The sequence below is a fragment of the Phoxinus phoxinus genome (assembly GCF_949152265.1).
Source record: "Phoxinus phoxinus genome assembly, chromosome: 3".
Classification (NCBI taxonomy): domain Eukaryota; kingdom Metazoa; phylum Chordata; class Actinopteri; order Cypriniformes; family Leuciscidae; genus Phoxinus; species Phoxinus phoxinus.
Window position 1 is genome coordinate 29,676,869 of NC_136878.1, and position 13,905 is coordinate 29,690,773.

General features: G+C 39.4%; 2 protein-coding genes across 6 annotated transcripts in view; both read right to left on the reverse strand.

Annotated features, from left to right (window-relative positions):
* ccnh (cyclin H) overlaps positions 1-13,905 on the reverse strand; it is a 184,475-nt gene that overhangs the window by 150,118 nt on the left and 20,452 nt on the right. The gene's annotated exons all lie outside the window — the stretch shown is intronic.
* Positions 1-13,905, reverse strand: part of mef2cb (myocyte enhancer factor 2cb) — a 77,494-nt gene that overhangs the window by 38,424 nt on the left and 25,165 nt on the right. For all 5 annotated transcript variants that reach the window (XM_079608515.1, XM_079608513.1, XM_079608514.1 and 2 more), the window contains one exon: positions 6,595-6,785. In XM_079608515.1, the coding sequence (XP_079464641.1) occupies positions 6,595-6,648 (54 nt within the window). In that variant the 5' untranslated portion in view covers positions 6,649-6,785. The remainder of the gene's footprint in view (positions 1-6,594; positions 6,786-13,905) is intronic.

Genomic DNA, 13,905 nt, shown 5'->3' on the forward strand with positions numbered 1-13,905 from the left:
CTCTCATAACAGGAAGTGCCTGACAGCTTCCCCTTCACAATGGCTTCGCTTCTGCTTCCCGCCTCCAGTGCATTTTTCCCCCCTGGGGAGTTCCTCTAGAGGACAGAGACAGGGAGGATGAATGTCCATTTGTCACCATCTGCCCCGGAACCATGATCCATGCGACCCACGCACCCCAAAATCTCCCCGCTCACGCTTCATGATACTGTACGAATCATTATGGTAAAGTCTCACAGTAGGGTTTGTATTGACAATAGACATCAAGCTTATATGCGTGACCCAGTAAAATTCTGCTCTATTCCCTTTCTAAACATATTTTAGAGGTTGCTTTTGTGTTAACAAACTCACAGTTTATGCTAAGCTACACTGACGGCAACCCAATTTGTTTAAAAGTCATGTGATATTTCGGCACGTCGCTTTCAAAGACTCAATGAGTATCAATTGCTTGTAACAAAGAGAACGTTTTGAAGGTCATCAGCAGAAACATATAAGACACAAAACCTGCGTGAAAAAATGAAAATGAGAAAAGCTCTGAATAATGAGAAGAAAAGTGGAATAACAATTAGCGTAAGAGGAACAAAAGAATTTTAAGAAGATACATTCTAAGAGGAGAAATTTGGAGAAGTTGCACTTCGCGGAAGCAAAGGAATTTTCCCGATGATGCCGGTGAAGAAGCAGAGAAAGAAGAGAGAGAGAGAGACAGATGAAAAAGTGAAAAAACACGCACAGCGTGTTTCGTGAGGAGACAGGCGCAGAGGTAACGATCACAAGAGAAAGGTGGGAATCGTGGAGGGGAGAGCAAGGGGTGATGGGATACCCAGAGGGCCTCATTATTTTCTTGCTGTTAATTTTACTCAAACTGTTTTACACCTTTCTGTTGTTGATTGGAGAGACGCCTCTGTTGTCATGGGTGGCTGAATCAAGCACCGTCTCCATGCCATCACACCATCATGAGGCAGAGATGAGAAGAAAGGTAACAGAAGCCTACTGAACGTGTGGTGCCTGCATTTGCCAAGTCAGTTAGAGGGGTGAAAACCACAAGCATGTTGAGCGCCAATTAAAGTGCGTACTTCTGAATGAACTTTCACCATACGGAGACTTCCAGAAACCTGATTTCCAACACAGAAGTAACTACTGACCCTATTTATTGAGGCTTTCTGCTAAAGAAAATCCCAAAATGTAATCTTTGTCATTTTTCTTTTTGCTCTTTGTAAACCATCATAATTCCCTTCATGTCCTATTCAAGTAAAGGAAAATGAAATGGAATACAAAATTACAATGAAACATTCTCGTATTAGTTCTATTCAAATTTGGTCAGTAAGGTTGCATTTATTTTATCAAAATATAGAAAAAAAGTGTTTTATTTTAATTTTACTTTAACTAATTTATTCAGGTAAAGCTGAATTTTCAGCATCATTAAGTCTTCAGTGTCACATGATCCTTCAGAAATCATTTTAATATCATCATTTTAGTGCTCAAGAAATATTTAATATTATTATCGATGTTGAAAACATGCTACTTAACATTTTTGTGGAGACTGTTATAATTGTTTCAGGATTTGATACTTTGATGAATTTATTTAAAATAGAAAAGTTTTGTAAAACTATAAATGTCACTGTATATCCACTTAATATTTGTATTATTTAAAATATTTTTTTTCAATGCTGCACAATAACAAAGACTCCATACGATTTCCAGAACTCAACGAGTCTACGAGACAATCATCTGTATGTGTTTGATTTCATTTTCCAAGGCATGTCAGCATCAACAATGCTGTTTATTCCTCAAGTAGAAGTAAGCAAATCTCTCATCGCCCTTTTCGCCCATCAGACACTATGTCCCAGGCCTGTCCAGCCATCATGGCAGAAGAATCAGCATTGAATAAAATTTCATTTGAAATAATTATTAGATAGATTCATCTCTCTCAAACGTGCCTGTAAGTGTACGCTGTGAATTCAGCAGTGTGAAAATGAGTCAGTAAGCATGCTCTTGTTAGCGATGTGGCTAACACTTTTATGACACAGGGGGTCCTTTCATGTGACGTGCCCAGGAAAGTGTTTGAGTGGCTGAGGGGAAGAAAGCCAGGCTCCTCACACTGATGCCCTCTGTCTGAGCTTCTGGGCAGCTAGTCAACGCCAGGGAGGCCTGCTGGAGGAGCCTTGCTCTTCGCAAGTGTTTTCAGGAGGTGGGCTATAGGGAGCCAAAGTGGCCGCCCAGGGCGGCTGAGGCCTTGTGCCCATAAGCATGGCGCCAGAGACAGGGTGGGCCGTAGGGAAGCTGCCAATCTGGGAGAGGTGATATCAGCAAGGAAATGATGGGAGACAACAGCTGGGCCAAAAATGTTTGAGCATTCAGACATTAAATATTTGATGATTATAAGATGATTGTTATGGACAGAGTAGGTTTAGGTTTTTATGGTGTATTTAAGCTCTTAGCGGTAAATTAATGCAATAAAAAGTATATGCAATATTATTAAGTACAGAGGAATTACATAGGGTTAGGGTTAGGGATAACAAAAAAACTATTTCATATAAACTACTCTTCAAAAGTTTGGGGTCAATACGATTTTTAAAAAATAATTTGTGTATAATAAATATTGTAATATGGTTTCCACAAAAATAATTAAGCAGCTATAAAAAATATAAATAAAACTTATATATAATATACTGTATATATAGCTGTGGGCCTATTTTTCTGCCAGAGGTCCTGGACATCTTGTTCAGATGCATGGCATCATGGATTCGATCAAACACCAACAGATAAAAAATCAAAACCTGACAACCTCTGCTAGAAATCTTATAATTGGCCATGTTTGGATCTTCCAACAGGACAGTGATCCAAAAACAAAGATCAAAATCAAAACAAAAATGGGTCACTGAGCACAAAACCAAGATCTGCAATGTCCATCCTAGTCCCCAGACCTGAGCCCTATAGAAAATGAGTGGGCTAAAGTGAAGAGAAGAAGCACCAAACATGGATCTGGGAATCTGAAGGATCTGGAGAGATTCTGTATGGAGGAATGGTCTCTGATCTCTTGTCAGGTGTTCTCCAAACTCATCAGGCATTATAGGAGAAAACTCAGAACTATTATCTTGGAAAAAAGGTGGTATTTAATAAAAGGGGGCAAATAATTGTTCCCAATGTGTTTTGGAGAAAAACATTTATTTCATAATGTGAGTTTCCCCACGTTCAACTCTCACAGAATGTTTTTAAGAAAATATCAAAAGGATTAAACAATGCAGATTAATTTTTTTACAGCCATTTTAGATAATATTTACCAAGTGGGCAAACAAATCTGACCTTGACTGTATATATATATCCAAATATATATATATATATATATATATATATATATATATATAGATGAAACTCTACAGAATTTAGATGCATTTGCATTAAAAAGAGCAAACATCTCAAGAATGCAGTGCTTAAGGTAACACCATTGAATCAGGCTGTTGTTTATTTGGCTTCGGTATGGACAGATTTCCTTAAAGAGGAAGTGAAAATATGCACAGCGCCAGCCACGTCTTCAACACATTAAGAGCTAGAGGGGAGAGAAAAAGCTAAATAGAAACGAAAAAACCCTTTGTAAGTCAAAGGTCCCCATTCTTGTCTTGTGATGTCTGTCTTCACGGTTCTCTTGTAATACAATGAAGCGGGTTGTTTGCCACAGCCCCAGATGAATGGCAGCAAGAGGACAAGAGTCAATGATAACCCTTGTGCCAGCTGTCGAACATGGCGTATAGTCTATAAATACACAACAATTTATGATGCATGTTTTCAGCAAAGCATCTTCTGACCAAAACCTCTCTAGAGAATTTATGAACTTATTTTTATCACTTTGCAAGGCCACAGTATGTTTTGGCATTGCTTTTTATTAAAGTTGTTGACATATGGCTAACGATGTGGTCATTCTAGACATTAAGCATACAAAACTATGACAAATTTTGGGCAAAAGGATAAATGTCATGTTCTAGGGCTTCTGTGTTTAATAAGTAATGCAGTACAAATAAGTATACAAATTTAAAATGTTATCTACTCCATTATCCCTTAACACTGCAATCGTGCAGCTTAGAAGTTTATTTTTGTAGTGTGCCAAGAGGTCAATCCCACACAGTGTGACACATCTGAACATTCACGGAACAAAAGTACTTAATTAGTATAAAATGCTTAATTTCAACCATATTTAAAGAAACCGGCCAAAAGGAAATAAATGTCGCTGTTTTCTTCCTTTGTCCCCCCTTTATTCTTCTCTACCCCAAGACCTGGAAATCTGTGGCATTGACTCTCATCAGGTGTCCTTCCTGTATCAATCTCTGATCTTGAAGTCTGGTTAAGGGGGAGTGAGAGAAACAGAGAGAGAGAAGGAGAGGAGAACAGCGATAACACCAAGACAGGATGCTCTCTGTGCAATCCGATAGCCTCGCCAAAAACATCCTGACCTCAGCCCCCCCCCCCCCCCCCCTCCTACTTCTCTCCGTTTCTTTCCTCCTTTCCTTTTCATCTGTGTTTATGATTAGAAACTCTGTGTCTCAGAGCATTGAAAGGTTATGTAAAACCAAAACATTTACCTGAAAAGGAAAATTCTGTCACTATGGACTCACTATATTTTCTGTTGATGAAAAATGGAGAAATTTTTAAAAATGAATGCAGTTCTTTTCCATTTATTATCGGTTGATAGTGACTGCATGTGTCAAGTTCTAATAGCAATAGATTTGTGTGGGACTGAAATATAAGATAGATATATTATAATCTTCCCATCACAAATTCTAGGGACCAATTACACAAAATATCACTGGTTCTCAGATGGATCACTTTTATGATGCTTTTCTTGTACTTCTTTGGAGCTTGATAGATATGAATGGTCATTGTATGGAAAATAGCTGCATTAAAAACTCATGAAAAATGTGTGTTAAGTTTTACTAAAATTAGTCTATTGAATAAATAATGACAAAAACTTATTTTTTGGGTGAACTACTTCTTTAAGCGCACACACCAATAAGGCTTATTTTTCATAAACAAACAAATCTGTGAAATTCAAACTATATGTATGTCTCAGAAGCAAATTCAATATGATGCCTTGTTAACATCAAAACTTGTTGGGTTTTCTAAATAAATAGAAACAGAGAACAGAGAAGTTTCTGGTTTGAGAAGTACCTTGACTCATTCTTTCAGCGTTTGGCATGAAAGCCCACATGCATGTGAGCCTCTGGTTTCCTCAAGGGGGAGAACTTACTCAACCCACAAGTACTGAATGACTAATGTCACTGTGCCCCCTCCGTCTGCTCCGGCTGACACGCCCATTACTTTCCTCACCCACTTTTTTTCTCACTTTCTCCTCCACTTCTCCTCGGGCCCTCACACTATCTTCAATAATTGATCAACCCACCCAAGGTCCAGACAGCAGCCATTAACTGCAGCAGTATGGTCTCACTCAGTCATATCAACTGTAAGCCAAGTCCTTTTCCCAAAATCACATCTTTTTTTTCTCCAGACCAGACTGAGGAACTACAAATGTCTGTTTCTGTGACAAAGTGTCATCTTGTGAAAGGATGTGAGGACTCTGGTTGACTGTTCAGAGAGTTTATAGAGAGCCAAGTTACAACACAGAAGACAAATAGAACAACCTGAAACTAGTCAAGGTTACTTTCTGTCAAACTGCAAACTGCTTTCCAGGCTTTCCTGACTTTTTTTTTTTTCTATAAGGGGGACAAATGTAAATGTCAAGCCTAAATAACATTTATTGATCTTGCAGTAAAACAAGCGTCTATGTAACTGGCACCAATACGATCAATACAACTACAGTATCTGCTATGCATAATATCTGCCAGTTTTTGTGTGTTCCTGACTTGATTCTGTTTCACGGCCAGAGAAATGGAGATACAAAACAGAACGTTTTTCTAATTGTTCAAATTTGAACGCATTAACAGAATTAGTTTGAAGAACACTAACACAAAAATTATTTTTAGATTTTAGTGTCATCCATGTAGAAGAAAACAGCTTAAACTAGTCAAAGCTGGTTTAGCAGTTTGATGGTTTTAGAGGGATTTTGGGCACTTGTCTGCTGGTTAGAAAACCTTACCAATCAGCTAAATTAGCTGAAAACCAGCTTGGCCAGAATTGGAGACCTACCAGTCTGGCATAAAACAGCTAAAACCTTAAGCAGATTTTTTTTTCAACAGGGATTACAATTACAATTTATAGTATTATGAACGCAGCTAAAGCTATGGATGAAGGATAGGATCTCAGTGATCTGAGAGCCGAGTTGAAGAGGAAAACTACTAGCTAAGGCAGGAAGGGCCCCTGGAGGGCCATCTTCTACCTCTGTGTTGACTCCACCTAAAGCCCTGAAGCATGTGGCATCATTCCACCATTGCCATCTCTGTGTGTTTGTGTTCTCCACCCACCCACCCTGCCCCTGCTAAAGTAATATTCCACTGCCGTAAGCAAGAGGTTGCAGCGTGCGAGGATGCCGACAATTAGCGTGCGCACACCACCTACTTAGTCTATTTTAGTTCGAAATGACCCATCAAACTTCTGTGAAGGAAGCTGTCTAGAGTTCGTTTTTGGCTCCTTCTGGTCAGCGTGACTCACCTGTCTGTTGCGTTCATCCATAATCCGTGTGATCTGAATCTTTTTCCTCCCCATTGTCCCCGTCTTTTCGTCTCTCTCTTTCACCAATGAACTTTATTCTTTTGTCCCTCTGTTTTTGCTTGCGATTTCTTCAAACCAGGCTTTCTTCTCTTGACTTCCTCCGCTCACTTCAAAGATTCCAGTAGCTGTACCTGTGAAAGGCAGAGAGAGAAAGGCATTAAGTCAGATGAAAAATGGCAAAACCGCAACGTTAAAAAACAGGGAAAGGCAGAGTCTGAGCCACATGGGACAGCAAATAAAGACAAAAGAATCCGTAGACGTTTCGAGGCAGCGCTGTTTTCTGCCATCAATATCATGCAAATCAGATTCTCGCGCTTCGGCTGCGACTATGAGGGTAGACAGCACTGTCATGCTCTCTCTACAGTCACTGAGAATTTGACAGTGTTTTGGAAGTGCCACTAACTTAACAGCTCTAATCATTTGCAGTGTAACGTTTACTGTCGCCTGAACGACAAACAGCGCCGCTTTCCTAAACAACGCCGGTGTAACATTGCATAGAATTGTCACTAGCATGCTGAACGAACACACTGGTATTTCCCTTTTAGCTGAAACTGTGTGAACGCAACAAAACTGTGGCTGAGTTACGGTGCCCCGAAAGATGAGGCTTTTCTATACACGTATCATTAGATCTGAAGAAGAACCTGAATGGAAACCTGGGCCATCCTGATTTAGCCCTCGTCAAACCCGCTCTGGAATACGATCCCGCTGTCACGTCACGGCTTCGCTCCGCTCTCTGTCTCTCAGGGAAAAAGGTGTGCGGGGCCTTTATCAGGCCCTCCTGCTGAGCCTTTTGAAAAGCTGCCCTCACCCGAGAAGCTAACCCAGGCTTTCTATAAAGTGCTCACAGCTCAGATCCACACAGTACGAGAGCTCGCGATCACAGAACACACATGTGCGCGCACCGGTGTTTGTGTGCATGTGCGCACCTCTTTGGTGCCGTAAAGTAGGCCAACCCGATTCATCTCTGGGAGGAGCGGCAGAAGTGTTGTTGTGTTTTATTCTGACAGTAGAGGTGATAACGTCCCTCGTTATGCAAATGAGCGTCCCATTATTTAAGCTTTCTGTAATGCAGTAAAGCTGTCAGTGGTGTCACGTTAAAAGCCCTCCATTGCTTTCTCTTTATTCTCCGGCTCTTTTTCTTCTTTCTGAACCAGATTTCACCTGCCAGAGCAAGCAAGGAACATTGATGTAGATAAACCTAAAGGATACGCTGCGCTTCTCACGTCTCTCTCCGCGCTGCCATGCTTCTCTCATTTATTAATAATCAAGTGTTTATGGGTGGAGTAGGTGTTTGAAAGTGTTGGAGAGACTTTTCCATGTCATATGAGTTAAACCGCAAGCAAACTCTAATTTCATTGGCTGAGATCCATCTTCATTTCATAGCATGCTGCTAATCTACGAAATTCCACACATAATTGTTGGATTCCTTCGGTGTTGTTGAAATAGAGTTGTTAAAACTCATAGTTTCTTCTCTACAAATACAACCTTGTGCTGATGTTGATATAATGTATTTTCCATTGTCTCTAATAATAACTGTGAATAAGATTACACTCTATTAGCATACAAACAAGAGCGCTCTGTACTTCACCAAGAGTTGTTAGCTGGACTGTTAGCGAGCACGTCTTAATGTGTATGTGGCGAATCCGAAGCGGCTTGATGATTGTTTAGAGGACCACTGTAAAAGACATAAAACAAGGAGCAAAACAACTCGACTACAAGCTGGTGATAATGACTGGACGCCTGTGTAAATATTTACCCACTGTGCAGCCAGCAGAACCTGGCGTCACCGAGTGCGGTTTCGCTGCTCGCATTTGAAAGCTGATTAAGTAGTTAACTCAATCAAAACAGGGTCTTTGGCTGCGAATCCAAGAGGAGCTTCCTCATTGATAACGACAGGTCTGTAATGCCTGAGACAACCACGCCACAGTCTCAACATGGACCTGCTGTGCCTTACGTCATTTTAAACATTCTTTAATGGGCTTCATCTGGACACTGATTCCTGTTTACAGTGGCACCAACAATTAATAAAGAATGAACTTTATAGCACAAGAGTTGACAAAATAACAAACATGATGATAGACCTTGATAGAACTTCACTTTTAAAAACATTAATTCATTCTTTCTTTCTAAAGTTTTTTTTTAACCTCACATAGGTTACTTAGTTTAACCTCACATACAGCTTTGGACACGTTCAAACAAACAAACAAGCAAACAAACAAACAAACAATGCAGTATTGTTATTATTTGTAAAGCTTTAAAACATTTTTGTACCTAAAAGTAAACATCTCAAAAAGAGAAAATACAAAGTACAATAGATAAAAGAAAACCAAAACAAATATACATCCAGATTTTAAACTATTATTTAAATAAATGTATTTATTTATTTATTGTCATAAAGTTAAATGTGACAAGGTTTTGATATTTTATGTAATGCCTGCTACAGATTTCAGCAATCCCATAAGATAATTACTAGTATAGAAGTAATGGCTAGGCTAATAGGCTAGCAGGCTATAGAAGAACGCACGTTAGTACAGAAGAATAAAACGTAATACGCATGCGCTAGTGGTAAACAAATAGAGCAAGATTTATCGCATTTTGGCAATTGTGGTTTTTATGTGCGCTGGAAAAAAAGAGGAGAATGCGAAAGAGGAGAATATGGTGAGGCGGTCATGGCTATGGGAAAAGAAGCCAACTTGGCATGCCGATTTTGCAAATGGAGCTTGAGGTAAGTAGTTTTAAGTTTTAGTGCCATGTTTCATGACACTGTCAGAATATTATCGCAGGCTATCTTTGGTCGCAAGACCGCGACAACGGTCGTCTTTGAACCTCTCTTACTGTATCGTTTAGGAGCCACGACCACAGAAATCACCGCCATTGGTCATCTTTCGTCTGGGACAGCCCAAAATCGTACAATGTGTTCCGGGCATAAAGCACAAAGCTCTCTCTCTCTATATATCTCCCCCTCCTTCACATGTACACATGCTCACACTCATCTGCTTTCAGATTACCACAGATGAGCACAATCCAATTTACACCAGTAAAGCCGAACTACAGTGCAGGCAAGCTGTGGTCGATCAGTAGCCAGTGGCGCTTCACATGTAAACAAGGTCCCTTCGACTCACATGCAATATCTGATCAAATAGGTCTGATGCACAAGTGTGGCTGACCCCTGCCGAAAGCACGGGAACAAATACTTTGTGTGTTTAAGATCAAATATGTGTGTGAGGAGGTTTTAAAGCTTATATGTGCAATTATACCAGAGAGAGAAAGAGTGAGGCGGAGAGGGACTACTAACAGGCTTTCTCTGCCATGCTAAGCCAATTCACTAATCCACAGCCAAACCATATGGGAAGGTTGAGAGAGAGGGAGAGAGAGAGAGAGAGAGATAGTCAAGGGCCAGAAAGATCCCTCCCCCAAAAGAAGCTCAGGACAGGTTTGACATAGTGTGACAGGCAGAAGAAAGCCTGGAAGAGGGGTCATCGCCAAGGGCTGAAGAGTCATGGAGGGATGCTACAGGACAGAGAGGAAAGATAAGACAAGTTAACCCACAACCTCTCTCAATTGATATATTGGGCTCAAAGCAAGAGCACAAAGAGCAAACATGAGCGAAAGGAGAAAACCAAAGGAAAAGCAGAAGGATGTGAGCAAGTCTCTCTTGAGGAAAGGGAGGAGAGGCTGCCGTCCACCCGCCCATCTGTTAACCATGCCTCTCTTTCTCTGCCACAGAGCACAAGGGTGGTGGGGGAACGAGGAGAAATCGTGGGGGAAAAGGAGAGAGAGGTGGGGGTGCCGGCACTGGGATGTAATGAGGTGCTGTGTGTTTTTCTCTCTTTCTCTCCTTCTCTCTCTCTCTCTCTTTTTAAGAAAAGGAACTGTGAGGGCAATGAGTACGTTCATAAACAGGCACAATTCTGGGTCGGCTCGGTCCCTAGTGTTCCACCGTAAAAAAAAAAAAAAAGTATATATATTTTGCACGCGATTGTATTGTCAAAGTCTTAATAAAGTGAATATGACTACTTCTCTGTGCTCAGCGATATAATTTTGTTAGGAAAAAAAGAAACAAAGCAATTTTTTATTTCTCTAAGGGGTCTCGTGTTGAGAATGAAAAATGATTAAGATGCAAATACCATGAATTAAATTTGTAGAAAAAAAAAAAAGAAAAAAAAAAGTACAGAGATTGTATGTAATGAAACACTTGTTTTGATGAGATATACAACTCTGGCAGGTTTCGCTTTTATTAAGATCTGGCGTAATCTGTGAGGCACAGGGAGGTTAGAGAGCAGCGCTGCTTGACTCCCACCACATTAAAGTCATCTGTATGTTATTATTACAATCAGACAGGAGCTGATCTTTTGAGAAATCGACCTCAGCACTATGTTGCCACCCTTTGTAAACTCTCTCGCTTCCACTTTCCCCATTTTTCTTTTCTTTTCTTCACAGCACATCTGCAAGACATTTTGGTACTAGTGTGTGTTTGAAAAAAGGGCAGTATCCTCTATCCTCGTGGGGAAATGTGGTCGCGAAGATTTAAAATAACATATTATGGGCAAAAAGTAAACCTTTTAGGAGGTGCATGATACATTAAATAAACCCTCAGTCTTTTAAAATAAACTGCCGTTTCCTTTAAGAGGTCAACAATTTGTAATATGTGTCTTATGAACAATTTGAATACAATGGCACACTTTTGAACCTTCTTGGATGTGACACTTTTTTTTACCACATCTTAATCTTAAGAAATGTTCATGCTGTAATCATTGAAACTAAAATAATATTTATTTACTCCCATGGGTTTTTTCTTTTACACACATATTTTTATGTGTACATATTTAGGTGCGACTATTTGGTTTGCACTTAAAACGGTGCAGGGAGCCCATAGCGAGAGAGTTAACAGCCTATTGTCTGTATAAAGTCATTATGGCCAGTGCTTCTTAAGTGTGGCAGAGTCTGCCTGAGGGACGAAGCTGATGAGTGCCCATAAATCTTGGCAGTGGAAAAGACACAGGATGGGTGACCTGAACCTGAGATCAGGATCAGTGTGGGAGGAACCCTGGCAGTGCAGATCGTAATGAGTGCTGGTAACTCCACATACACAGTAAAACGTGTGTTCAACATTTTTACTGTACGTGGATTTAAAAATTTGAATTAAAGTGGACAGAAATAGGGAGACTTTTCTGAGCTACAACGATACATAATCTTTATTTTCATTTTACAAGGCTGACTTTGGGCAAATTGACAGAAATGTGTTGCCACTAAAAATCTTACACATATTGTATCACAAGTTGTTTTTTGACCAAATATAGAGTTCAAATGCAGTTACACCATTTCTAGTTTGTTGCAAGTTTTTGTTAAGAAACAAATATTAAATAAATATTTATGTAATAAAAAAAAAATTCTGCTGAAAAAATTGAAGAAAAAAATGTATACTAACTGTAAAACTGTGAGACAATTATTCCAAAATATATGTAAAGTGTGTACTAGAAGTAAAATACAAATGAAAAATGTAACAATTAATTATATGGATCAGCAGGGAAAAAAAAAATCAGATGTTAAACTCTTTTACTATGATGCAATTCAGATAGCATATTGCTTAAGTTGACAGTTCTATACTAATATTTGGACAGTTAGTGCAGAAAAGTAGTTACGCAACACATCTGATTTGGATTCCCCCTAATTATCACAGACTGTATTTTGAATGCCATCAAAACATATTATAAGCTACTGTAAGACCCACATTCTCATATATTGTAAGGGGGCATGAGTGTCTATCTGGGCTCCTCCATGGTCATCTACACTGTATGACTGGATAGTGACAGGAAACATACATACACACACAGAATGGTGGAAGGATATGACATCAGCAGCCACAGACAATCAAAGGTGTAAAGGTGCTTCCTTTCCTAAACTGTTCCAGCATACACAAAATGGGAACCAAAACTCCTGCGCTTCCTTCTCCAGGCCAGAAAAGAAGAAAAAAGAAGAGAAGAATAGAGAGAAAAGGGGTTGAGGGCTTGAGCCACAGCTGACTGTAAACAAACCGCCTCCACTGATGCAACCCCAGACAAAAAAAAAAAAAAACGGCGTGTGGTTTCTATTTTTTAGCACTTAGTGATGGCCAAAAATTTAATGACAAAGCTTAAAAAACATATTTTCCAATCCATGCAAGTCATTTGTTTCTTCATAAACTCATTTCAACCCAAAGGAAAATTAGAGCAGAGATGAAGAGAGACATTTTCAAAATGTGCGATTTTATTAGCAAAAGTGTAAAATTATAGATGAACTGCTTTTCTGTTTTTGCAGTGATTAGTGAATAGCTCTTTTCAGGTGCTTTGCTAGATTAGGGCATTGGGTGGAGGGATTTATTTATGTGATACAGGGCACTCTTTCAGGACTCTGCTGCAATACCTTCCTTCTGTTTCTACAGGAATCAACAGCTAATTACTTAAATAGTTCTGTATGTACCTTAAAATAACACGCCGGTCCCTCCGACTTCCCCTCTCTTTGTCAAAACAACTCAAATTCTTGGCATGGAATCATGTAAGACATAAATATGACATGCTCTTGTCAGGTTTGTAGGTTTACACTGCATGAAGCATTATATGGTTTGAATCCAGATTTAAAATCACCACCACCATTTTCTACTACTTAAAGTCATTTGTTGAGCTCTCTACAGTTTATCGTTTTCCAGTAACATGTAAATCTTTTCGATTTTAAAAACAAACGCTGTGTCCGAAATTGAATACATCCATACTATCCACCTTTTTCCTGACCGTGGTCCGTGAAAGTCTCGCCCGAGTCAAAGGAAAATTATGCTTTATATTTTCGGTCTGGAGTGTTTCTAGTAAAATTAACACATTTTCCAAGCTGATAATGTGACGATAAACCTATTAACATGGTTGTAAAAAAGCAATTGGCTCCATAGTGCCACCCCGCATAGTGTCGCAACGACCATCTTTTGTCAGTAGCTCACTCGTCAAAGTTTAGCTACATTCAGACAAACAGATTGGCGCTCATATCCTAGATACAGATCTCGACCGGGTGAAGTTTGGTAAACTCAAAATGATAAGAGCGCATTATATTATATGACATTCAAAGGACATTCAGATACATTTCAGATGTGCTGGTGCTGCTCAAAATACGTACCTTCCAGGAATTTTGTGTGTTAAATTAACTCAGTTTAAGTTTTAGTAATGTTCAAAAAGTTTCTGTTTAATTAAATCAGTCGCTCCTTTTACCCCATTTTAACAATGGGTT